This window comes from Xyrauchen texanus, chromosome 8, assembly GCF_025860055.1.
Source record: "Xyrauchen texanus isolate HMW12.3.18 chromosome 8, RBS_HiC_50CHRs, whole genome shotgun sequence".
Taxonomy (NCBI): Eukaryota; Metazoa; Chordata; class Actinopteri; order Cypriniformes; family Catostomidae; genus Xyrauchen; species Xyrauchen texanus.
Window position 1 is genome coordinate 31,520,149 of NC_068283.1, and position 27,813 is coordinate 31,547,961.

Sequence of the window (27,813 nt, forward strand, 5' to 3'; positions counted from 1 at the left end):
CAGAAATAGTTCTCATTCTAATGCATGATGCACAATTTTTTGCACAAAGTTTGGGACTGGTGGAATATTCTGCTGAAGTATTGCTCTGCAAATGTTGATAAGTTTCTATCTTTATAAAGGCTAATCATAATTATAAATTATTTTATCATCTCTACTTTCCTGGTGATTTATTGCTACCAATAAACACTCTACATCAGAGGTCAGTATTATTTAAAATTTAATTTTTAACAATATTTTTAAAAAAATATATATATAAAAAATGTCACTTTTATTCTATTACATTAATACTTTTAAAGTTACTCAAGTTATTCAGACAAAAGTAGTGAGTCGTTTCCTTGATAATGTTTTTTATTAATAATCTTTATATGACATAGCCTATACTAGGCAGTACTCAATTCGGTTACATGTACATTTAAAGTCTGACATTTTTATGCAAATATGCTTTTTGGCCCACTGTTGAAGTTCACTTTAGACATAAACGACTGCGTTTACATTAAAGCCTCAAGACAAGCATTGCCGGAATTATAATGTGCATTTGATCATTTAGGCGAGAACCCGCAATCGTGCACAAACATTAGCCACATATCAAACAAATCACAGCAACAGATGTCAGGAGGGGGAAAAAAAAAGTCAATCTTTTATATTTAATTTAGATCAACCAACCAGTGGTGCTCTTGCTACCACAATTGTTGTAATGAACACTCCTGTTCTAGGTGTAGAACATAGGCTAAATATAGAAAATTACTCAAGTTTGATTGAGGACGTCGCTCTTTTTTTCTGATAAACTTCTTATCATTTTATCAAACATCCCTATTCACAACATTGCATTAATCTCTCACAGAAGCCCAATAATCTCAGTGAAAGGTAGTTAAATTACAGGCTACGTTATAGACACAGAATCTAGTAAACAGAAATATGAAATTTCGCTCGATATGTTTTTTCAAATTAGAGGCAAGATTAATGCTGATATCTGGCTTGAACAAGATAAACTCATATGCCAGTCAAGCTAATTTTTCCCTGCGAAAAGCCCTTTTAGGTGCGACCGAGATGTTAAGGTGTTAACCTGTGCTTGAGGTATCCTCCACTGATCCTCCAGATCTGCATTTACATTACATTTATGCATTTAGCAGAAGCTTTTATCCAAAACGACTTACAGTGCACTGTAAGTTTGCAATCCACCCGGAGCAACCTGGAGTTAAGTGCCTTGCTCAAGGACACAATGGTGGTGGCTGTGCTGGGATCGAACCAGCAACCTTCTGATTACCAGCTCAGTGCTTTAGCCCACTACGCTACCACCACTCCTCAATCTGCAGCTGCCATTCAAGTTTTTTTAAGTGTGATTTGATAAGATGGGAGTCATGAAACTCTCTCTAGCCAATCACATCGATAGATAAATATAAAATCAGGACAGGGAAGAAACGAACACAGTGGGAAAATAGCGCAGTAAAAGTACAGTTACAGCACATAAAATGTACTCAAGTATACCATTTTTAAACTACTTAAAGTACAATTCCTGGGAAAAACTACTTGATTACAGTAACTTGACTATTTATAATTCGTTACTTTACACCCCTGACTGTTAATGACAATTAAACAGAAAACTTTACCTGTATTCACCCTACTTTAATAAATAAAAATATAGTGGTCATGACATGAGGAAACTAATTTTCCTTGAGGTTTTGACCATAAAGACCAAAGTATACTTCAGTCAGATGCAAACTTTGAGTGTCTGTGTAAAGGATGTGTGACAAAAATGTCTTCATCAGTAGTGTGCTCGAGCACTGAATGCGTTCGGCCCGATTTTTCAAACCGTATATGCACACACAGTAAATGAAGTATACATAGCAAGTTCGACAGTATGCATGCGGAATGCTTTCATGTCAAACTGAAGTATATATTGGGCTTAAGAGGTCATTGTACTTTTAAAAACGTTCAATAAGTTTCTGAATTTAAAACTTTCTCATGACTGCAAAAAGAGAATTTGATGAAACCAAGCTGCCAAAACAACTTCCTCCACATTATGTCACACTGTGATAAACATTTGCATCTGACCACCTCCACAACAACACATGAACCCCTATTTTACCTTATTACTTCAGTAACCCACCCAGTAGTGGTGAGCAGTGAGATGGCAAGGAGAAAGCAGGTCAGTCAAGAGAAGAGAGCCAATAATAACAGTTTAGGTTTACTGTCAAGTCTTAAAGTAGAAGCAGCACCAAAACCAAGAGTTTGACAGAGGGTCAGAATGAGGGTGGAAAATGATCATGTTATACAAATATATGACTGTTTTTTGTGCAAAAAAACTCTACTAACTTTATAAGTGAATCTCAAGGAATATATTAAAATGATTAAAAAAAAGGCATGTCATGACCCCTTTAAATACTTTTTAAACAAGTCTCTGATCATGAAGGGATAAGAACAGCCTCCAAATAATTTGAGATTTGCATGATTCTGTAAGTTGTTAACACACATACAGTATGATGCACATTTGCAAATAATAACACAATGAACAGAATGGATACCTTCCCCTCCTTTATTGGTAAAATTACAAGTTCTATTTTATAATTTTTTTTCATCATTTATTTGTTTTTGTCCCTTGCCTCCCTCATTCGTCAGAAGCCCCCTGAAATGTCTTGGTCACTGTTCACATTTGTTGTGCTAGGACACAATTGATGCTGAAAATGCCTGTTTAAAAGAGACATCCTTCAGGAAGTATTGGACAGAAAACTATTGACAGAAAAGGACATGTAGTCGAAGAGAACAAAGAAAGACACAGTGCACTCTAAGAGACCATATGTACAAAAAGGAGAGAGAGAGAGAGAGAGAGAGAGAGAGAGAGAGAGAGAGAGAGAGAGAGAGAGAGCGATAGAGCACAAGAACAAATCAGAAACAAGTAAATTCTTACAAAAGGTGCAAAATTAAATTGGCTAATGATTGGGGTTCTTATTCACAAGAAAAGAAAACAAGTACAGAAACATCATTTTTGCCTCTTGTCAATAATTGTGATTTTGGTCAGAGGAGGCTGATTTTGTCATTCATATGTATTTAATCCATGTTTGAATGATTCAATGTTTTGTTTCACTGATGTAAAGGAAAAAACACAATGGCGTTATACTGCCTGTTAATGCACTATAGACATACAAGTATATATATGTAAATGATTAGAAAATAAGTCTAGTCTATCAAATCATATACTGGTTTCATTTGTGCTGGAGTAGTGGATGTCAGAATGACTAATACAATAGAAATAATACAGAATCTACAAAAGAGCTGGACATTGATGGAAAATAGCCTGCCATCTCTCTCCAAGTTGTCCCCCTCTCACTCTGACATGGTTGCTTAAGACAGAAAGGATGTGATCAAGGAGAGCAGAAGATGAGGTGTAACTCAAAACTGGCTGTATGCATCCACCAAAAGGGAGAGCAAGGAAAAATAGTGGCCTCACCACTACAATTTTCATACAAACAAGAGCAACTGAGAAGATAAGGAAATACAAGGGAAAGATGGCCTGTTTTTCCCACCAGCAGAAGTTAGAACTTCTTTCATGAAGAGAGACTACAAAAGATTTTGTTTAAGTGCTATTGGTTAAAACTGATCACATTTTTCTCCTTGTTCCATTATGTTGTTTTTTTGTGGTCAAAATTCTATATAAGACAAATCGGATGACTTTGAAAATCATAAATGGCAGACACATGATGAAGCTTCTGTGTGTGTATATCTATTTGCATGTGTGCATGTACTGTCAGGAGGGATAACTGTAAATCAACTAGCATTAATAATTTGACCAAAGGTATCGATGGGCCCCTTTTCCAGTTACGAAGCAGAAACTGTTGGCCTGTATGTTACAGTCTAACTGGCCATAGTTTAGAGCTGGGTCATAAGTGAATGGATTTCACACTATGGGTTCATACTGTGTTTGTGTGTCTGTATCAGTCCATGGGTGCATCTGCCAGCTGATTGATCCAATGGTTAGTTTCCTCCTCCACAACATTGGCCGCTTCTGCTCTGAGGAGCTGCCTCCTGCAAGTCAACCCCTCCCCGAGCCCGTCCGCCACTCCCTGCCCCACCCTGTGGCTCGTTCTTCGGAAGCTTCTTGGCTAAAAAGAGAGATTTTGAGAAGAATTTGTATTTTTTTTTATCACAAAAACATGGTCACCATGAATTTAAAATAGACAATTCTTATTTTCTTATTGGATGTTGCAATTTTATCAGACTTATCCGTGCACGTCATAAAAATAAAAAAATGGTTTGCTCTCTTAATCTTTAATAAAAAAACAATAGCTTGACTCATTTGCTAATGAATCATTCAGACAGATGTGTTCAACCAATTAACTGAAAATAACAGACTCAAAATAATTAATTCAAAAATTGACAACACTACAGATTGTTAAAAAGGTTCTAATCTACACAAGCTCTAACCAAGAGCAAAGATGTAATACCAATAGCCATGAAGATCTCGTTCACATTCATGGCAGTCTTTGCAGACGTCTCCATAAAGAGAAGGCTGTTGTCGTCTGCGTATGCCTGTGCCTCCTAAAAGGAATCATACAAAGGTGTTAAAAACATTTAGAAGCAGCCACACACTTAACCTCTCCCACACTCATGTGCACTTACCTGAAAGTCAACAGCTCTCTTGTTGGCCAAATCTGCCTTGTTGCCAGCAAGAGCGATAACAATATTTGGACTTGCCTGACGCTGCAGCTCCTTCACCCAGTTCTTTGCTCTAGTGAATGTGTCCTGGGTGGTGGGGGTGGGAGAAAACAGTCGATGAGTATCAGAGTGAAGAAAGCACAACATAAAAGTATTTCTTCAACTTTTTGCACTGATGTTCCCGGTCAAATTGAGAATAGATGCCAAGGATGGCCGCAAAATATTTAAAAACATAATAAACATGCCACAGCAAGCGATGTCCTTCCAAAAGACCATTTGAGTAAGCCATTTGGTGATTTTTATGTTGCTGCAAGTGAGCCTAACTCACTGAACATACACTTGACTGTCCGAGGAAATTATTATTATAATTGTTTATTCATTTAATTTTGTGTTGGTTAAACCTAGCGTCTGGAGTTTGTTTTGTGGAATATTTCTTGAAGGACATTGGAGTGATTAGGGCTTGTGTTGCACTCGTGTAACGACCGAATGGACCGGCTAACTGAACATTCATTTGACTGCCCGAGGAACATAAATGTAAGAAATATGATATACTGTTTCTTCAAGAAACGCATCTTTCCCCGCAGGAAGCTGAACAATTTGGGAAGATATGGGGTGGACATGTTTTCTTTAGTGTTGGCATAAGTAAGAGAAGGGGAGTCATTACATTGATACATAAACATCTACAATTCAAATATCTCAATAGATTAACTATAAATTAAGAAGAGTCATTATTGCTTTCCGTATTTTAGGTTATGTTTGTATGATTTATGCATGGAATCAATAAAAAATAAAAAACGTAAGGTTTTAAATAGGAATGTGCGGAATGACTAATTTCACTGACGTTTAAATGAAAATTTTAGTTGTATAGTCTTAAAAAGAAAAACAGTAAAAAAAAAAATAAATAAAAAATAAAGAAAAGATTTCAAATCTGACGCTAAATTCTGCTGAAAATGGGCATTTATCTGCGATGTGCTTGCCTAGTATTATCATCATTCTACATTAAATATACAACAAAAAATGCGCTGAAAAGTTGCACATATTTCACGATGTAGCCATTGATCTAAAATGACAGCTGTTTGGTTAAGAACATAAACCAGTAACAGTTATGATGTAAACAATAAATAAAAGGGTAACTAGGATATGAAAAAAGGCCTGTAAAATATATACAATAAATGTTAATAGAATAAAAGATCGTTTAACCCGTTAAGCAGTCGGCACTTTGTTGAAAATGGCATTCTTAATCAGCTGGGTAAACAATTGCATACTTGAGTCATTTTCAAGACTATATACTCAAAAGGAATACATTTTTGAAAAGAAAAATTAACACGTCAACATAGTCCAGTGAAAGACCAAAGGCTGCTCAGCGGGAAAATAATTTACAAGCACAGACATTTCAAGATGACTGAAATGTGAAAACATCCATAGCAACTTTCAAACCAGCGTTTCATAAATCCGCTTACTGCACCACCAGCTAAGTGATTTCATAACGTTTTTGCTAAGTTTGCTTGTTTTGCGTGAGGACATTTTCAGTGAGAGAGGAAGCACGCGTGGCCTGAGGTGAAATGGAAATTTGTATCTGCTCCAGATATCCGCTTTTTTAAATAATATTTGTAATATTAATTATATTTGAACATGACAGTAATTTAAGTGCAGCCTTTATAAGTAATTCCAGTGTCGACTAGCAGCATCAGAACAGATTAGTTGAATAGCCAGCTAGTCTCCCACATCCCTAGTTTTAAATAAAACAGATAAAATATTTGGACACTTTCTGGAAGATGTTGATGAAATGTGAAACAACACCTGCTGTTACTCTGCACCTGTGTGAATTTGAGAACTGACGTGGTCCAGTTAATTTCAGCAAATTGAAAAAATGGCTCAGAAAAAGTGAAGTTAAGAAGTTCTGAGAAAACATTTGTCTGACAATGCAACTTGGTTTGAAATCTTGAAATCTAATGCAACGACATTCAAACATTTAGTGCCTTAAGTGTACAAACACACACACACACACACACACACACACACACATTTTGAAACACTTGACTGAAATGTTTCTCCTGATCTTAAAAATCTTTTGTTTGAAATTTGTTTTGTAGTCAAAAATATAATTGTGCCACCATATTAATTTATTTCATAATAAAACTAAATTTAATAATAATAATAAAAAAAAAAAGGTTTTGAAATTGATGACTTTGACCAAATAATAAAGAAAAGCAGCCAATAAGAGCTCAACATAGATGGGAACTCCTTCAATACCGTTTAAAAAGCATCTCATGGTGATTCCTCAAGAAGTTGGTTGAGAAAATGTCAAGAGTACATGTCTGCAAACTCTAGGCAAAGGGTGACTACTTTGAAGATGCTAAAATATAACACAGTTTTATTTGGGATTTTGTTTTGTCACAACATAATTCCCATATTTACATTTATGTTATTCCATAGTTGTTGACTTTACTATTATTCTAAAATAAAAAAAAAAAGTATATATAATAAAGAATGAGTAATTGAAACATTTGACTGGTACTCTGTGTACACACACACACACAGTTGTTGTTTGACTTTCAACAAAGGTCTGCCTGCATCCCATAGAATAATAATTAACTTCAACAGTCAGTCAGGTGAAACCTTATTATTCAGACCTTACCCTTCTGCCGATAACAGCCCTGTCAAGTCAGTCTTTATTAGTGTGCGTTTAAGCCAAAGCACTGCTTGCAAAAGTCACATTGCACCAGAGGTGCCATGTTACCCTTACCTGGTGATTGACTAGCAGTACAAGACACCTGTCTGCACCAACTACAACATTTGATTTAAACTAGGGCTGTCAATTTAAATTTTTTTTTTTTTTTTTACACAATTAAATCGCAATACCCCCGGATTGCAATAAGGAAGATTCCTGAGAAATGCAAGCTTGTAGTACCACATGTTTACTCAGAGGGCAGTAATTGAAATGATTGCTGTGTGGCAACCTGCAGTTTATACAGTGAAGAAAACAACTAGACAGCACAAAACAGACATTAGTTGCGTTCTTGCGTTCAAAACACTTGATGGAGCAGAATTCGAACTAAGGAATCTCAAGATATGTTCTAAAGTATTAAACTATATTTAACTTGACACAGTGACCTAAAAATTCATGTTTATGATGCAGTGCACCCGAAACGCTACACAAGCATGTCTGACGCTTGTTGAAATTGACGGGTCCTTAAACAAGCCCTCATAATAAATCTCGAACTGATTGACAAACACACTTGCGAAATGAATATTTGTGAACTGTGTGCCAATGATTGGCTTATGTTCAATAATATGGTAGTAAACAATACATTGTATTTTAAAGCTTCTGCCACAAGAATGTAATGCATTTTAATTATAATAATATAATTTTTTTTATATTTAAAGATAACCATGTATAATTATTTAACCATTATATATTGAATTATTATTATATGAGGGGCTTTCTCAGCAAATATTTTTATATGCGATTAATTAATCGGTACATCATGTAATTAATTTGATTAAAATTTTAATCAATTGACAGCCCTAATTTAAACATTTTGATTTGAGTGTGCTGATTGGAGTAATGATCATGTTCTTACTGTGTTAGTAATGTCGTAGACGATGATGGCCGCTTGGGCTCCTCTATAGTACATAGGGGCCAGGCTGTGGTATCGCTCCTGTCCGGCTGTGTCCCAAATCTCAAATTTTACTGTTGTATCATCCAGACAGACTGTCTGTGTGAGGAATGCAGCTAGAAGGGAAAGAGAAACAAATACATTTTAGTGACATGACACCAATCGATTTTATACTTTTAGCACTTACTTACTGTTGGGCTATTTAAGGCACAGAAGAACATTTTTGAACAGGAGGAATAAGACACATGGAACAAGGAAACTACCACGTTAATGGAAGGGAGAGTAGAGACATGAAAAATGTAAAGCATCGGGCAATCATTTGTCACTGTGAAAAGTTTGCATGAGTAGAGGGGTTCAGAGGCAACTTAATTGTCATTTTCACAGATTGCACAGCAATGGACAAAAATGAAATGATGTTTCCTCAGGAAACTGCAGAGCTAGATTACACATACAATCCCAATTCCGAAAAAGTATGAAAATGGACAGTATGAAAAATGCTAATTAAAAAAAAAGGAGTGATCTGTAAATTATATTCACCCTTTGCTATATCGAAAGCGCTACAACTCAAAATGATATGACGTTTTACATTGTGAATTTCATTGTTTGTTTTTAATGTGCAGTAATTTCAAATCAGATGATTGCAAAACACTACAAAAAAAGTTGAGACGGGGCTATTTAAGACTAATACAAGGTTGCTGCAGACTTTTTCAAATCAAATTCAAGGCTTTTTAAGACCTTTTTCCAAGACCTGAACAGATAAAAGTATTACTGTATCCCCAAACCAAACCCACTAAAAAAAATCACAATCTAAAAAAAGTTTAAAACACTCATGTTTTCCACAAATATATCACATTAAAATTGGATTATGTACCACTATATAAATACATAAAATATATAAGTCCACTAATATTGGATTTTGCTGATATGTTTACAGAAAGGCAATTAATCTCCCAATAGTTTTTTTTTAAATAATTGGTAGCCAGCAATAAATGTTCTTAGCCTTTCCATCCTGTGCTTGTCATAAATTTCCAATATGGCTTAATGATTGCGGACTGCTCTGCAGCAGCAGGAAAAACTTACAAGCCCCTGCATGCTTGGAGAAAATACAACATTGCCATATTTTCACTCTGAAGGACGCAGCACAGGCATTTAATTGAATCATATGTTTTGAGTTTTGATGATCACATTAGGACATCTCATGATTCCTGTCTTTCCACCCCCAAATTTAAGACCTCTTTAAATTGTAATTAAGATTTTGTTGAATCATTTAAGATATTTAATAATTTTTATTAACTTAAATTTTGGAAAACTGAATTGAACACATTTTAATACTTTTTAAGGATCACAGGAGCCCTGTTATAATAATTTGACAAGTTAAAATAACTAGGCAATGTGAAACAAGTGAGGCAATCGTGTCATAGTATATAAGGAGCCTTCAAAAACAGCCAAGGTCTTCAAGAGCAAGGATCATTTGAGGCTTGTCAATTTGCCAACAGATAATAAAATAAAATAATCCAGCACTTTGAGAACAATGTTCCCCAAAAACAAATTGGAAGGATTTTGGACATTTCACCCTCTACAGTGCACAGTATAATTAAAATATAGTCAAATCTCAGTGTGTATAGGGAAAGAAGACCACTACTTAATGCGCATGATCGCCAATCCCTCAGACGTCGCTGTCTTATAAAACATCATTCATCTGTAATGGATATCATGAACATGGTTTTGGGATTACTTTAGTAAATCATTGTTAGTCAACACCATTTGCTGCTGCATACACAGATGCAAGTTAAGACTTTACTATGCAAAGCTGAAGCCATACATCAACACTGTCCAGAAGTGCTGCCAACTTCTCTGGGCTCGGTCTCATCTTAGATGGAAAGTAGAACCATGTTTTCTGGTCCGATGAGTCCACATTTCAAATAGTTTTTGAAAAACACAGAAGTCGTGTTCTCCGGGCCAAAGAGGAAAAGGAGCATCCAAGATGTTATCAGCATCAGGTCCAAAAGCCAGTGTCTGTATAGGCCAGGGGTGTGTGTCAGTGCCCATGGCATGGGTAACTCGCACATCTGTGAGGGCACCATTAAAGCAGACAGATATGTACAAACTATGGAGCAGCACATACTGCCATCAAGCACAGTCTTTTCCAGGGAAGTCACAGAAATATCAGCAGGACAACTTCAAACTACATACTGGCCAAATAAACAGAGTGTGGGTGCTAGATTGGCCTGCCTGAAGTCCTGACCATCTCCAATTGAGAACGTGTGGTGCATTATGAAGTGCACAATACGGCAAAGTCCCTGCACAATTGTCAAGTCAAGTGGTTTTTATTGTCGTTCAACCATATACAGTTAGTACAGTACACAGTGAAACAAGACAACGTTACTCCTGGACCATGGTGCTACATAAAACAACATAGGACAAACACAGAACCACATGAGACTACACAGACTAAATAACATACCTATATAAAGTGCACGTGCAAACGTGTGCAAAAAGTACGGGACAGTACAATAAATTACAAAAAATTAACAGAACAATGGGCACAGTGAGAGACAGTGCAGCGCTGACCAGTACACAGTAGTGCAAAAAGATGACAGTTTCTAAAAATGCCAAATGTAAACATAACATACTATGAAATAGTGTTCTATGCACATAGCAGTTATTGAGGTAGAAGCCAGGTATAAAGTGACAATAATTAAAGTGCAACTCAGGACACGTGTGTGTGTGTGTGTGTCAGTCCAGTCTCTGAGTATTGAAGAGTCTGATGGCTTGGGGGAAGAAGCTGTTACACAGTTGGACCGTGAGGGGCCGAATGCTTCGGTACCTCTTGCCAGATGGCAGGAGGGTGAAGAATTTGTGTGAGGGGTGTGTGGGGGTCATCCACAATGCTGGTTGCTTTGATACAGTGTTTTTTGTAAATGTCTTTTATGGAGGGAAGAGAGACCCCGATGATCTTCTCAGCTGTCCTCACTATCCTTTGCAGGGCTTTGCGGTCCGAAACGGAGCAAGTCCCAAACCAGGCAGTGATGCAGCTGCTCATGTCACAATCTCCACAGAGGAGCCGTTGAGCGGTCACTCTGTGCTCTCCTAAAGTCAACAACCATCTCTTTTGTTTTGTCCACATTCAGAGACAGGTTGTTGGCTCTACACCAGTCCGTTAGCTGCTGCACCTCCTCTCTGTATGCCGACTCGTCGTTCTTGCTGATGAGACCCACCACGGTCGTGTCATCGGCAAACTTAATGAGGTGGTTCGAGCTGTGCATTACTGCACAGTCGTGAGCCAGCAGAGTGAACAGCAGCACTAACTTTTTAAACCTTTAAAATTGTGATGCTTCACAGTGGTAAACACACGACTGACCCAACTTTTTTGGAGTGAGTTGCAATCATCTGATTTGAAATAACTGTACATTTTCAAAAAACAAACAAACCACAAAAACACATTTAATTTACAAGGTAAAACATCATAAAAAGGTTTTGTTGTAGAGCTTTCATTATAGCAAAGGGTGAATGTCATTTACTTTTCATTTGTGATTAGCATTTTTCATACTGTCCCAACTTTTCAGCATTGGGGTTTTACATTCAGGAAACAATATGAGCGTTGAGAGGCAGGTGATGCCATACGAGCGCGTGTGAATGGCAAGCTCTGCACACTTTGCTAGTTAACACATTTAATTATATAAACCGGTGAGATTCAATACACTGTTCCATGACATGTCAGAGTTAAAATCCTCGGGCTCTGGAGAGATTAAAAGACACTTACGTGCTCAAGCTGATGCCACAGAGCAGGCCGCGAGCATATGAGGAGTCGATTTAGTCGGAGAAGTGCAGGAAATGCGACGAGAGATGCTGAACATGTTGGCAATGCTGACGAAGGTCGTGGCTGACTTGGAGGATCTTGCTGTGATAAGTCGATCGATAAATCAATGCCATGGAGGCGAAGTTCACTGAAGTTGTTACAAGAGTAGGGGATGTCGAGAAACAGATCGATTATCTGGAGTCATCGGAGAGGGAATTATCTGCCAATCCGCTAGTGACTAAGGTGGATTTGGAGCATGTCTGGGAGTAGTTGGAGGACATGGAGAACCGTAGCCAGCGGAATAACGTCCGTTTCAACAGAATTCCTGAGGGCAAAGAGTGACAGGATATGGTGAAATTCCTAGATGGGATCCCTCCGAATCTGCTTGAAATGGCAGGCCATAAGCTGGAAATCGAGCGAGCTAACAGGGATCCTGCATGGCGAGCTGTGGAGGGAGGCAGGCCCAGATCAATTCTGGCCAAATTTCTGAGATCATCCGATAAAGAAATTGTATTACGTGAGGTGAGAAGTAAAGGAAGTCTTTCTTGGAAAAACCTCAGCATTTTTGTGTTCCCAGACTTGGCGAATTCGACAAGAGAGAAACGATACCGATTTAAGGAATGCAAGAAACTTTTACATAAACTGAAGACCGCTTTTGCACTGATATTGCCGGACAAATTGGGAATAGATGCTAAGGAAGGCCGTAAAACATTCAGATGCCCACAGCAAGTGATGTCCTTCTTAAATTCAATGGCATGATTAAGTCCTCTTGTGGTACTCACTTTGCAGCCAAGTGGACCGGCTCACTGAATAATCATTTGGAAAGATATGAGGTGGGCATTTGTTTTTTATAGTGCTGGCTCGAGTAAGTGCATGGGAGTCATTACGCTGATAAGTAAACATCTACAATTCTAATGTCTCAAACAGTTTGAAGATAAATTAGGAAGAGTCATTATTGTTTTAGCTGAAATTCAGGGACAAAATCTTATTTTGGCTAATATTTATGCACCTAACATTGATGATCAGGGCTTTTTTTTATATATCTTGAAGGGATGTTGCAAGCCATTGCACCTCTGACCAAAATTCCTTAAGTACATTAACTAAAAATAAAATGATCTGAGAATTTTGAATATAATATTTAACTAATGGTATTATTTAAAAATATCAAAAAATACTTAACAAGATACATTCACCTGAGAAGCAACAAACAAAACATTTAGACTTGCTTTTAGAGCATTTATGTTGAACATCAGTATATTTTTTCTTTACTGTACTGGCAGAAGTTTGAACAAGTGAAAGAATACACATACATTTAAGCTACATTCTCTTAAAGCAAGTCTAAATATCTTACATGTTGCTTCTCAAGTAAATGTATCTTGTTTTAATGATTTTTAGATAATGTTAAAATGTAAGAAAAGACAAAAAAAACTTGATAACAATAGGATTTTTTGCAGTGACATTTTTAATCAAACAATAAATATCTAAGTAGTTTTTCCCCAATTCAGTGAATGTCATTTAGAGGTATTTTTAAAAGATAATTTTGTCCTCTTTATTGTTAGCAAGCACGTTTAATGCAACCTTTTAAGTCGAGGCACAAGCTGACTAGTCAGTTAATAGCTACAATCGTTGCAATAATTGCCCAAATAGTCGAATAATAGTTCTAATAATCGTTAGATTAGTCGCAGCCCTATATATATATATATATATATATATATATATATATATATATGCAATATCACATGAGCAAGAGTGCGATATGGGCCTACATCAGCACTGCTGTGATTCGGCCGCAGGTAGGTAATTACAGCAGTGCTGATGTAGGGGCATATAGCATGATTGCGCTTGTGATATTACTTATATACAACAATTCAATTAACAAGAACATTTTAAAAAATGAGGAAAAACAGAGTACGGTCATAAAACGCATTTGTGCATGGACCTACGTTCTTACGCGACCGATCAGAATCTGCCATTGCTGGTTCAAAACAAACTATGCATCCAAGACTTCGTTAGTAATTCAAAATGTTCACTTCAGAAATAGTATCATGGCTTGTGCTGTTTCTAAGTCATTGGATAAACAAGGATAGATGGATGGATGGATGGATGGATGGATGGATGGATGTGTGGGTGTGTGAGAGAGAGAGTGCGAGAGATGCTTACAGCTTTCTGAAAGTCAATCTTTTATCTCATATATTTGTATAAATTATGAAAGAGGTGTGAACATTTATGACACAAAAGGGAATACAAACGTATCTTCTCAACTCATATATATATATATATATATATATATATATATACATATATACACCCTTTATAAAATCTTCGAAGAATGGGTTATCAGCTGACTTAGTTTTCTTCGGCTTTCTATCTAGTTTCAGAACAGCAATATAAATTGAGAAAAATCTGTGATTTGGCTACTAAAAACAACCATTTGGCTCCTTTGGCTTCTGCAGGTGTGTTTGTGCGTGAGTGTTTAACAGTTTTGTTGCAGTGGAGTTGGAAGGGGGTTGGATATTAGATTATCAAGTTATATTGTCAATTCCCTTTTATGTTTGACACTCTAATTTTTAATAAGGTAGCATCAATATTACTATTGCTAATACTTTAAAGTTAGGGGCTTTTAAAACTCCTAAAACCAAAGTATTAAACTTGTGTAATCCGTTTGTGCTACGGACATAAATGAAAGCTCAAATCATACAGCTTATTGAGGACTGGTGTGCAATTTCTTTTCTAAGCATTCAGACTTTATATTTTCACCAGATAGATATTAAAATGGGTGAAAATAAATCCCATTTGAAGGCTTGCATTGAAGGAGACTACTAGCTAGCCATATAATTTAATTTAGTAACTAGAATATAGAGACTTGAGGGTGGACTCTTTTAACTTGGTAAGTTGTTCTGAGTAAGCACAAACAACAACTCAGAACAACTTAGCAACTGTATAATGCCTTAGCAATCACCCAGAACACCCTAGTATCATGGCGGGCAGTTTTGAATGGGCAAGCACAAACACATTTAAAAAAAATTTAGTACAGAGATTAAAATTATACAGATAAAAGGAAGTGTGTGAAACATGACCATGCAAGTTTCTAATCCCTTGACTTTATGTCGAGTCAGATGCCATGGTCACATGTTTGTAGCTCAAATAAATGTCTCCAGTGCGCTTAGCACTGCAACCTTTGACCTGCTCACTGATGACAAAGATGGCATTAATGGGACAAAGAACAAAATAAGTGCTGAGAATTTCCTTTTTCACAGCCCTGTGTGTAAGCATTTGGTGTCCTGCCTGTAATGTCTCTCTCCCATCATTTTTCTTTCTCCAGTCTGATTGTATTAAACAATGTCTGAATACATAAATCCCTACTAAACTTAAGACTCAGCCCTGATGGAATATGATATGACTTCAAATAACCAAATTCACGAAATAATCCCTTAAAACACTGGTGATAACGCACACACGCACATTCCCATTGTTGATAATTTCCCTTTCCTTCTAGATGCTGAACTGCTTCCTCTCTCTTTGTCCACACAATTCTTTAAAAGTGGATAATCTAAAATAATCTTTAAATGCAATGGTTTGAACTGCTATAAAAATTAGTAGCTGTGGTTATGTCACCAAGCACAAAATGATATGCAACTATATGCACGCGTTTCCTTATAAGATCTGATGAGTGCACATGCACATGTCTGTTTAATACACCAGTATAACTCATGTGGCAGTCAGGTGATTATAAGAACCAGTTTTTCTGCCTCTGATCTGGCCCAGCCCTAAAGAAGCACAAGTCTGGCCCAGCCTTCAAGAAGTTTGTGATCTATACCTTGAGTGTGTTCTACACAATCTCACTATCACTTGTGTAGTGTTATAAGTACGCCCATAATGAATCTTCAGACTTTTCACTTTTTCTGCACTGATTTGGAGGTGAAATATGTAGAACGGATTTACACATGCAAGCCTCTACATTTTACACTATGCAACTAAATTATGTCTGTTATTAGCCACTGGCTAGTAAATATTTGGATTTTAAGTGGCGAAGAAGAACTTAAGTGCCAAGATCCTTTTACTGAATAAGAAGCTGGCGATTAAGAGGCATTACATTTGCATTACAAATCACGATTCTTGAGCCAAACAATAAATTAGTCTCCCTGATGCATGGAGGCATGAGGACTGCTAATATGGCCAGGTCAATAAATTGCAATGTCCGTACTGTGAGACACCTAAGACAGTGCAACAGGGAGACAGGAAGGACAGTTGATCGTCCCCCGCAGTGGCAGACCACGTGTAACACACGCACAGGATCTGTACATCTGAATAACAGGTATTCTGCGGGACACGTACAGGATGGCAATAACAACTGCCCGAGTTACACCAGGAACGCACAATCCCTCCATCACAGCTGGACTGAGGGCTTGTAGGCCTGTTGTAAGGCAGGTCCTTACAAGATATCACTAGCAACAACATCACCTATGGGCACAAACCCACCTTCGCTGGGCCAGACAGGACTGACAAAATGTGCTCTTCACTGACGAGTCGTGGTTTTGTCTCACCAGTGATGATGGTCGGACTTGCATTTATCGTCAAAGGAATGAGCATTACACTGAGGCCTGTACTCTAGAGCTGGATCGATTTGGAGGGTCCGTTATGTTCTGGGGCGGTGTGTCACAGCATCATCGGACTGAGGTTGTTGTCATTGCAGGCAATCTAAACGCTGTGCATTACAGGGAAGACACCCTCCTCCCTCATATGGTACCCTTCCTGCAGGCTATGCAAGACAGGAATGTCAGTGTTTTGCCAGATCTTAATCTCACTGAGCACGCCTGGGACCTGTTAGATCGGAGAGTAAGGGCAAGGGCCATTCCCCCCAGATATGTAAGGGAAATTGCAAGTGCCTTGGTGGAAGAGTGGGGTAACGTCTCACAGCAAGAACTGGCAAATCTGGTGCAGTCCATCAGGAGGAGATGCACTGCAGTACTTAATGCAGCTGATAGCCACACCAGATATTGACTGTTACTTTTTTTTGTGAAATTGTGAGTTCTAACTTTTTTCCACTGTCAGTCATGTATAGGAATAGTGTTGTCTATGAGAGCATTGCTCAGACTATCTCAGGATGTGTATATAAATAACAAGCAATGACATTAGGACTACAGGTGAATTGTTACATGTGTCATAATTCAGTAAAGCCCCAGAAATGGTTCTTGAACAAGTTTACTCTTTAACCTTCATTTATGTTGCACAATTATTATTATGATAATAGTAATAGCCTATGGTAATATATATATATATATTATTCTAAAATAACAAAATTAGATTGATAAATTTAAATGAAATATTCTTTATATTTATTTATTGAATACAATTGAACATAATGCAGCCTTACGGGATCCTTTGCACTAACTAGTCTGAACTAGGTGACAACGCACTGACAGCTCGATTGATAGTTTTAAAATTTGTAGTTTTGCACATCCCTACCTTTTACCTGCAAATGTTATATTACAGAGTGAAAATAATGTACATTTCAGACACAGCTGTTCTTCAATAGACATTGATTTTTCAATGAAATGAGAAAAAGGAGTTGACAAAATTTTTTATCTTTTAATACCATCAAATCACAAAACACAGAGAATTGCAATATTGCAAAATATCAAATCGGCTAGAAAATATTATTGTAATATCGAATCGGGAGGACTGTGGCAATTCCCAGCCTTGTTTTTCTAGGGATAATGTTTTGTTCATTGGTCCGTTGGGACGGACTACATTCTCAACTGCAATGTAAATATATGCCTTAAATAACCGAACTAATGGAGAAAATGCACCAGGTTCTGAAACAAATGCTCCAAAAGAAAACGGCCATAGTTATTAGTATCATTGCGATATGTTTATGTGCTTCTTATTGTGACATCATTACCAATATGATTTCTGAATGACCCATTTTTGCAACTTGGTTTCCATTAATACGCTAATTGGGAGGAATATTTGTAAATTTTCAATTTACATTGTGAATGTAGGAGTGTTTCTACATAGTATATCAAACTGTAGTATTTAAAAAGAGCTAAGAAAATCCTGTTTCACACATGCTAAAAATGACTAAATAATCTGTCATAAACACAAACATGCACACACTAACCTCCGATGGTGCTCTCCTGGTACTCGTGGAACTGGCCCTTTACGAAGCGCAGCACCAGGCTGGACTTGCCCACGGCAGACTCTCCGAGTAAGACCAGTTTAAACTGGCAGATTTTGTTCCCGATGGGGGCGGAACCATTGGTCCGCGCTGGTCCACCTCGCCCCGCCATGTGACAGGCCGGACAGAGGAGAGAATAGGGCTGGCTTGATCAGAGAGGGAAAGTGGTCCTGAACCAGGATCAATGGAGCTCAGGGGAGGACAGGGCCAAGAAAGAGAAAAGAGAGAGAGATAGAGAAAAGGAGAGCAGGGGAGAAAAAGATGGAGAGCTGGCTCCTACGGGATGAATAAACCTAGAGAAAAAGAAAGAAAGTTCAGCAACAAAACACAATCTGTACAGATACAGGTCTACATTAGTGATGCATGGAGCCGATACCTGGATTGGTATCGGCTCCGATACTGAAGCTTTTAGATGGATCGGGTCTCGGTCCGACGAGCCGAAAATGGCTCTGACCGCACAGAGAATGACCCTTTTGGAGTTTGTGTTTATTTACATGGCACGCTCCCATATTATATGAACATTAATTAAGTATGAAATAAAGATATATCGTCAAGCTGTGATCTGTGATTCTATCATATGTTTTATATGTCCTTCTTATTTTAAGTTACGTTAAATGACATCAAGCGACTACTTGACAATGGAATGTTTTTATTATTATTGCAGAGATTTGCTGATACAAATTAAAATCCACCAAGTGCAACGCTTGTTAGTGTTTTCCATGTAGACACCCACCAGAGTTTTGTAGACAGCCAGAGGCGGCACGAAATTTGACAGAGGCGGCCGCCTAGTAATTCTCTATGCAGGACAAACCCTGCACATTGAGGGAACGGAAAGGACAAAGTTATTACAGGTCGTTAGGCTCCTAACAAGTGTGGGTGAAGGGGTTGTAAAACAACAACTCCTTTAAAACAGTCATCACATCATTCCACCATACTTACCATTAACCAGCCATTCAATAATGCTCACTGCATCAAAACAATCCACTTTACAAATACTGCCCACACTGTGCAGCAAATTACTGGTAAAAGCATTGATACGAAAACATACACAATAAATAACAGTGTGTCATGTCAAATGTATGCTAACCTATTTCCTAAATACCCTGCTTTAATCAGTGATCCTGAATTATCTGCACCATATCGACTGATAAGATGTTGAAAACAGGTCAAGACCTGAGCTGTTATTTCAGGCTGTTGTTGTGCATTTCTGTTTATCGGAGTGACACTTAAACCCACAATTAGCTCTGCTTGGAGAATCGCATTGTGGACAACAGACTGTGGGGATACATTTTATTTCGGATAAATAAAAAACTGCAGGAGTGAACTCCTAAATTATTTTGATCCAAAACTGTTTCAGTGTTAAGTTTAGGCTAGTTTATTAGAGACTTCTATGGAGTCTCTGAGGTGAGATACAGAGAGAATCTTACAGTAGTCTACAGATATTAACACATCTGAGAGTACAAATGTGAGCGAGAATAAATGTGACTATAAAAAGGAAAGACACAGAAAAGGAAATATTCAGTCCGAATTGATTATTTCAAGCTTGTTAGAGCTAGATACACCTAATATAATTCCACCCTCATGCTGTCAAACTCAAATGGCTTTCTTCTGCAAAACACTGCTCTCTGCTCTCACCCAACAGGATTGTGTCGCTTTAGAACATTTTTATTGAACCACTCGAGTTATATGGATTACATTTATGCAGCCTTTGTTTTTGGAGCTTGAAAGTTTTCATCCCCATTGACTTACATTGTACGGAGAAAAACACATCATTCATCCTTCAAAATATCTTTGTTAGTGTTCCACAGAAGAAAGTAATACGAGTTTAAGATGGCATGAGGGTGAGTAAATAACGAGCAATTAACTATTCCTTTCAGGCCTTTTCTATTCAGTTCAATTACTTAAGGCATTTATCCATCTGCACTGTTTTTCAATTGTTCTTGTATGCAAACACGTTTTGCCTATGCCATGTCTCGCGCAGGAGTGCCATGTTTATTTTTTAGATGCAGTGTCAAGTTAAAAAGGACTTCAATTTTAAAAATGCATCTTGAGACTGCAGAGGTTAGTTCCATTTGTCTGTGCTGCCCAACGGAACTGAAAAAATTATTAATGTGTGAAACAAATGCCATTGGTTGGGCAAATGTTGTGGGTTTGAGTGGTCATCCAGTGGGCATACTTTTGGGAAATTATCCTAAAAATATATTATGTACAGTATTATTTGCATATTAAAGGGACAGGTCACCCAAAAAAAAATATTTGCATAATTTAGTAACCCTCATGCCATCCTAGTTGTATAGGACTTATTTTTTCTTCTGCTGAACACAAAAAGTACGATTTCTCAGCTCTTTAGGTGCATACATTGCAAGTGAATGGTGATAGAGCCTTGAAAGCTCCAAAAATGAGATCAAGTCAGCATAAACAATCAATCAGACTCCAGTGGTTTAATTAATATCTTCTGAAGTGATCCAATCGGTTTGAGGTCACAACAGACTTATATAGAACTCATTTTTAACTGTACATCTTGCCATTGATAATGATTTCAAAACCAAATACACTTCCTGATGCATGACGTATGCGCACTGCGCTAGATGGTACCATTAGTTGTGTAATTGAGCTTGAAATCATGATCGCTGAAGAGCCTGCTGTCAAGATGTACATAGAGTTATTTTTTGGTCTGTTCTCAACCAAAACCATCTGGATCACTTCAGAAGATATTGATGGCACTGGAGTTTGATGGATTATGTTTATGCTGCCTTTGTATGCGTTTTGGAGCTTCAAAGTCCTAATCACCATTCATATGCATTGTATGAACCTACAGAGCAGAGATCTTAATTTGTGTTCTGCAAAAATTATACATATCTGGAATGGCATGCGGATGAGTAAGCGAGAGAATTTTCATTTTTGGGTGAACTATTCCTTTAAACTGGGATGGGAGAAAGTATTTTGTAATGTGAATGGCTTACAGGAGTCCTGTTCAGAAACTCAGGAAAAGGCCAATCAAAGAAATAAAAAGTGATTATGGAGCAGGTGATGATGCTTGAGCCTTGAGGTTCAGTCTAATCCAAGGCATGTGACTGAGGCTCGCTCTCTCTCTCTCTCTCTCTCTCTCTCTCTCTCTCTCATATAATATTTGGAAACCCAACAAGCATGGTAAAACATGTGCAATGTGTATGGCAAAACCACACTGGCGAGCAATTCTCAAAATGAGGCCAATGTAGGCTCATACTATAGGAATGATTGTGCCAGAGGGTAGATGGGGAAAGAGAGAGCATGTTTATGAAATATTTATGATTTTCATATGCTCTGCTTTACTGCATCTTAAGAGGGCTATTATGAAAGGACTGGGCATCTCGTAAGTAGTCGGAAAAGAAAAAAAAAAAGAAATACACATTTCAGTTATAGGAGATTATATAGATTCTCTCAAAACATAAAGCTAATAAAAAAACAAAAACAAAGTAGCTATCTTAGTTCAGTGAAATGTAATGCCACTCTGTAATAAAACCAAGTGACCAAACCAGATCATGTCAGAGATGAAATTCCAAAGAAGTGCTCAACAAAACAACCGTAATTTCCTGGAGTCTCACCTAGGACAACCCCTTCTTATCTATTGCTATCAGAATTAGCACCATTGGATTCACTTCCTGTTATCTTTGGGGGAAGCCATCATCATGCTGACACGTGTGCCAACATGTGTCGTTTGGAATTGCAGTAACCAGCATTCCAGTGATTGTGGCTCATTTCCTCCTTATGGGAAACCGCATTGTACATGCTGAATATATAGTTCTGGGTGCATATCCTCAAGTCCATCAGAAACTGTTGCGAGAACACAAACTGTAGTTTGAATACAATCCCTACCCCATCAAACATCATTCATTGAGAGGGAGGGTTTAATCAGCAAGAGTGGAATTCCGAAATGCTTTCAGGAAACTGACCAGCTTGAAGGAAAATCGCATGCATCTACAATATAAGACAGCAACTGGCCTGAGCATTTAACGAATGACTGAGAGGGTGTGTAAGTGTAACAGAAGATTGTCTATCTAGGAAGTCGTTGTCATTTTGTAGAGCAATTCCAAAGATAACGACACACCCAACAGCCTGCCTGAAGCCTAGAAGGTTGAACTGAAGCCATCAACAGTTGCCCTCATTAATAATACAACTTAATAGATGCTATTAAGTGCATCTTAAAACAAAAAGCAACTCATAGTGGAGCATTCCATGTTTGCTCTTCGTCAGTAAATGTATTTTTCATCTCTCTTTTGTGTGTAGTCAAATTATCATTTAAGTAATCCACTTTGTGCTTCAATTGTTCCTGTTCATTAAAGCAACTAACTTTAGTTCAGACACAGTGGGCTCTATTTTCATGAGTGCGCAAAGCACAACGCTACATGCAACAGCCGTGCGCTACGTCTTAGAAAATTGTCAAATTTTAAGTGCAGTTTTCGCACCAGAACAAAACACAAGTGGCAGTGGGTGGGAGTGTTTGTGCTGTCTGTGGGTGTATTGTATTAACGGTGCACAGATCAGGAAATTATAGGCCGATAACGATCACCAGTTTTTAATACTAAAATTGGTCAATACAGATTTTTTCTTAAAGTGCCCTTTGCCACATGTTTGCAAGTTATATGCGGCAGTTAAATGTTGATGACTCACAGAGTAAAACGACATTAACACTTTACAAAAATGTTCCATTTGTTAACATTATTTAACATTACTATAGTTAACATGAACTAATTAACTTAATGTTAGTTACAACATATACCATTACATTTTTTAAAACAAAAGTTGTATTAGTTAATGCACATAATGCACTATGAACTAACAATGAACAATTGTAACTGTAACCAACATGAATTCTGTAAAAATATATTGTTAATTGTTTGTTCATGATACCTAATGCATTAACTAATGTTAGAGAAATTAAACCTTAAATTACATTATTGTTAACATTTATTTGTATTGAAAAATAATAAAATACAGCAGAGATACAAAAATAAGAAAAATATATCCATAACAAGCTCTAAAATTGCTCCAGTGAGAAATCGTTAATATATTTGATTTGTTTGCCTTCTTTGATGTCTTGTCGCAATTCAAAATCACTAATTAAGTAAATGTATGAAGAAGCTGTGCTGTTATATAAGGTTATCTGTAATTAATGACATAGTGACCAACATCAGTCTGATTTAAATTGGGATCCTCAATTAAATTGGGAATAGCGCTGAGATGAGCGACTGCTGAGATATTGAGAGAACCTGGAGAGCCACTTGTTTACAGAGAGAACTCTAAATGTGTTCATGATGGCTCAAACAGTCTCTAACGCCTCGTATTACATCACATATACTCAGGTTTGTATTTACATGTTTATTTGTGGTTTAATTAGTTTTTTTATACCCATTAGCAGCAGCCTCTTTATCTTCCTGCTCACTGTGCAACGAGTGTGCTACCAAATTTATATTCATACACGTGTAATTCTTACACATTTTAAAAAACAAAACAGCATTTTCATGTGATTTACATCATGTCTGAAAGCTTAAATTTGTGAATGCTTAAAATTGCCAACGCAATGTCGTTTTATATGCATTTTCTATGCATATAAAAGGAACATGTCCACATTTCTATTATTCCAATTCATTGCATACAATCCATTTACACTACCAAATTCTTATGAATGTGCTGTCTTTGTTTATATTGCTGGTGCTTGAGGGAATGGACTATATAATAGGACAAAGACGCTCCAATAACCGGAGAAGAACATCTGAATTAAATTGCTCTTGACCCAGCCCATTAGCACATTTTGAATGTGATTTTGTAAACTCATTTGCACTTAGCAAGCGCATGCTTGTACCAAAATACCACAGCATCATGATCATTGACTTTGCACTTATGGCATAGCACTGCGCTTGGCACTAGAGCTCTTAAAATGGGGCCCAGTAGGTGGTTTTCCACCTAAACATAGTCCGGTGGTCAGAAACATTACTCTACGTGTCTGGTCATCACTCAGACCTGAAGACTTTCGTAGACCAGGCCGTTTTCAGATGGAAAACACAACATATCATCAACGGAGGAAAACATTTAACATTTGATCGTGGAAATAACCTTGATCACACCCTTGTTTATCATTAAACCCTCAATTCACAAGTCACCCACAGTATGAGTCATGAGTTAAAGGAGCAATATTTAGATCTAACGAGGAAAGAACATCTAATATGATTGTTTTATTGGAAGCAACACAAAAACAGCCTTCTTGATGACAAATAAAGCCTCAAGCTGTTCTCAAACATACTTGGAGAGGCAACTCTGCTTTTCAGAGCAGAACTAGGAGATGAAAGCAATATTCTGTTCCTGTTTGTTCACCTGCATTGACAGCCACAACAAGAAAGCTGCCAGCATTAAAGGAATAGTTCACCAAAAAAAGAACATTTGTTGATAATTTACTCAACCTCAGGCCATCCAAGATGTATAAGAGTTTCTTTCTTCATCAAAACAGAATTTAAGATTTTTAGGATTTAATTTCAGGCCTCCTCCTTTAAACAATGCAACGGAATGTACTCCAAAATGCATACTTAGGGTGCATCAAAATAATCCACACGACTGCAGTCGACAAATAAATTTCTTCTGAACACAAACGATTGATTATTTTTAGAAACGAAACGATACGTATATATTTTTAACTACAAATGTTCACTTCTGTACATCTCTGTGACACGTGCTCATGAGAGGGATGATGTAAGCTTGTTGGTTCCACGTATTCTGTGGAAAACAAAAGGTGTTAGGCAGAATGTTAGCTACCATGTGTCACCATTCCCTTTCATTGCAACTTTTATTATATACAATGAAAGTGAAGTGACTTAAGGCTAACATTCTGCCTAACATAGAAACCCTACAAACATTAGGCGAGTAAATGATGACCATTTTTATTTTGGGGTAAACTATTCCTTCATGCAATGTTAAGTATATCACTACATGTGAGATTTTGTAAGCCAGTATATAATACAATGTCCCTCCCCTATATACACATTGAAACAGCATTAGGGCTGTTTAAAATCAATGGAAAAGTAAAGTTATTTTAGAAGAGAAGCAAGTTATGAATTACTCTTTGATGAAAGATTATGAAGACAAACATTTTTTATTCTAGAATATAAAGCACGGATGATTTGCATCAACGACTAGGAATGTTTATTTAATACATAGGGTCAGTTTTGAATTCATGTTGACTTTAAGTGAGTCTGCTCTGCAATGGTTATCATTCACTACATTTTATTCCTCTGAGACAATAAGATTATTAAACTCTTAAGGGGATATTTACAGTGGGTCACTTCACACGGATTGCTATCCGATTGAATAAGCACATTGTATTTACACTTGGCCACATAAATGTGTCTCCTCCAAACGGATTTAAATCCAAACTTGCATTCATGCACTATATGCTAATAAACCAGTTTACTTCCATAATTATGATAATGCAGGGCAGCGAATTTAAAAGATGTGACATATTATTTGATTCCAGGTGACTGTGCGCACTGTATTTTCCCCCTCAGGATTTTGTCGTAGATAAGATGCTTCATGTGCATCACATGCACTTATTGTCAGTGTTAAGTTTCAGTTTCGTTAGAGATCTGCATCAAATAAATGAACAAAAACAAAAGGTCGGTCTCTCCTACAAGGTGTATCCTTTCTTAATTTGTTATTGCTCTATAGCAATGCGGGCCGTATGAAGAAATTTCTTTAAAGGCATAAAAGATATAGCGAGAGAAAATGGCGCTGTTTATCCCAGATGCAGTTGAAATTTAATCTGAGCACAAACGCAACATTTCGAGCAGTATATTCATTATTTTACTGGAGTACCTGAATTTGCTGAGGTTGCTTCTCATCTGAGTCCCTGCATGCTGATCTCAGACACAGTGAGAAAGATCCACTAAGTTCTAGTGCTCACGTAGGTATCTGCTTTTTTCAAATTCAGTCTCAACAGTTATTCCCTTTTATAAGCTGCTTATAACCGAAAAAGTTTAAACTCTTCTTTTAGCTCAGCATTTGATTGACAGGTGATGTGTGGTCCTTCGAAGCTGTCCGGGATAAGCATTTCCACCTCAAATGTGAACAATCACATGCATTTTTTACAGCCTTCGTATGTGTTTTTTGTGATCTGATCACAAAAAGTTGTAGACCCTGTTTCCACCTGTTTTTAGCATTGACCACTTGAGTCTGACCAGGTATAAACGTGGTCAGAGTAAAGCAGGTTTCAGCAGTCATCAGTGCATCAAAAGAGCTTCAACTGAACAAAAGTTTTCTTTGCACTGTACAGTGAATAGAGGTTACACAAATGCATTTAAAATCCTCACTGTATCAAAGGTTAACGTTGAGCACTGACAGTATCACTTCTTAAACTCATGGGTTATGAAAACACATCATACGACCAACAATAATAATTGTCTGCTCTATTACTAGCATCACTCATCAGTTTCTTTAAATTACTACTTTAAGTTGGGTAATCATTGTTACTAGCCATACCAAGGGCATAGAAATATTTGCCAATCCCATCCGAACACCTTTCATTTCAAATGGCAATTTATTTGTGCGATCTTATGTGATGACTCGTCTAGCTGACCTGTCAATCAATCATTCTTCAGGCCATAAACGCATAGTGTATAACCTTTGACCTCAATAAGCCATAGTGTTCATTTTTACTTTTTTAACATGTAAATATAATCTTACTAAATGACACTCATAGGTAGAATGAGGCTGTTCATTTTTTTATATCTGGGCTGCGGCGAAGATCGAGATCCACGCAGCCAATGATTGACTTCCTCGTGAAGCCCGACGTCTTTCTGATATCTGCCTACAGGCATTAAACTGAAAGCCGGCGTTCATGCGACACAAAAACGGGCAGGGCTACAGAAAAGTTTTCGGAAGCGATGTAAAAAGCATGCAGGAGAATATTTGGAGAAGTATAGCTCATCTTATCGTAACACAATCGGCGCTTTGTGACATTAGTGAAGGACACGTGACGGCTGCATCACATTAGTCCGTTTGAAAAAAGCCCTGAAAAAAGACAGCACAACTGTAGATTAAAATTTAGATCTGTTGATCAAGCACCCAAAAGCAGAAGCAATCTGACACACGTACACATTCACACGCAAAAAAAGAGCCTTCGCAACTGCACTCAGCTTTTGTCAAATTATTCATAAATTGAATAAAATAGGCACATAGAGGTCTAAATTATTCCGTTTAAATGTCGTCAAGGAAAGATCCAGAGGACCGTCACGAGCATCGTCTAACAGTCCTGTCATTTCGTGTGGATCAGTAAACAACGACAGTTGAACAGATAAAAATAATCATCATATCAGTACCAAAATGGATCAGTAAACAACGACAGTTGAACAGATAAAAATAATCATCATATCAGTACCAAAATTACACAGCGGTTACCTTTAGACGTGAGCGCGGCTCGCTTTCTCTTTCTCTCTCAAATCTTTGGATGACAAGCTGAGTGAAAATTCCCTTGCAGCCGTCTGAAGCGTCATCTGTTGACAGACCTTGGCCTTCTCTTCCGCTTTGAGGGATGAACTTCC

The 27,813-nt window shown here is 37.4% G+C and overlaps 1 protein-coding gene across 2 annotated transcripts; it reads right to left on the minus strand.

Annotated features, from left to right (window-relative positions):
• Positions 1-330: 330 nt before the first annotated feature.
• rab5c (RAB5C, member RAS oncogene family) lies at positions 331-27,813 on the minus strand. 2 transcript variants are annotated; one of them, XM_052131324.1, is made up of 6 exons: positions 27,671-27,813; positions 18,191-18,540; positions 8,235-8,386; positions 4,615-4,737; positions 4,440-4,533; positions 331-4,097 (listed from the first exon to the last, which is right to left on the minus strand). In XM_052131324.1, exons 2-6 carry the CDS (start codon positions 18,357-18,359, stop codon positions 3,970-3,972), a joined length of 666 nt encoding a protein of 221 aa, XP_051987284.1. In that variant the 5' UTR covers positions 18,360-18,540; positions 27,671-27,813; the 3' UTR covers positions 331-3,969. The 2 variants fall into 2 exon arrangements, with proteins under 2 accessions (XP_051987284.1, XP_051987283.1); XM_052131323.1 differs by lacking the exon at positions 27,671-27,813 and adding an exon at positions 18,981-19,073.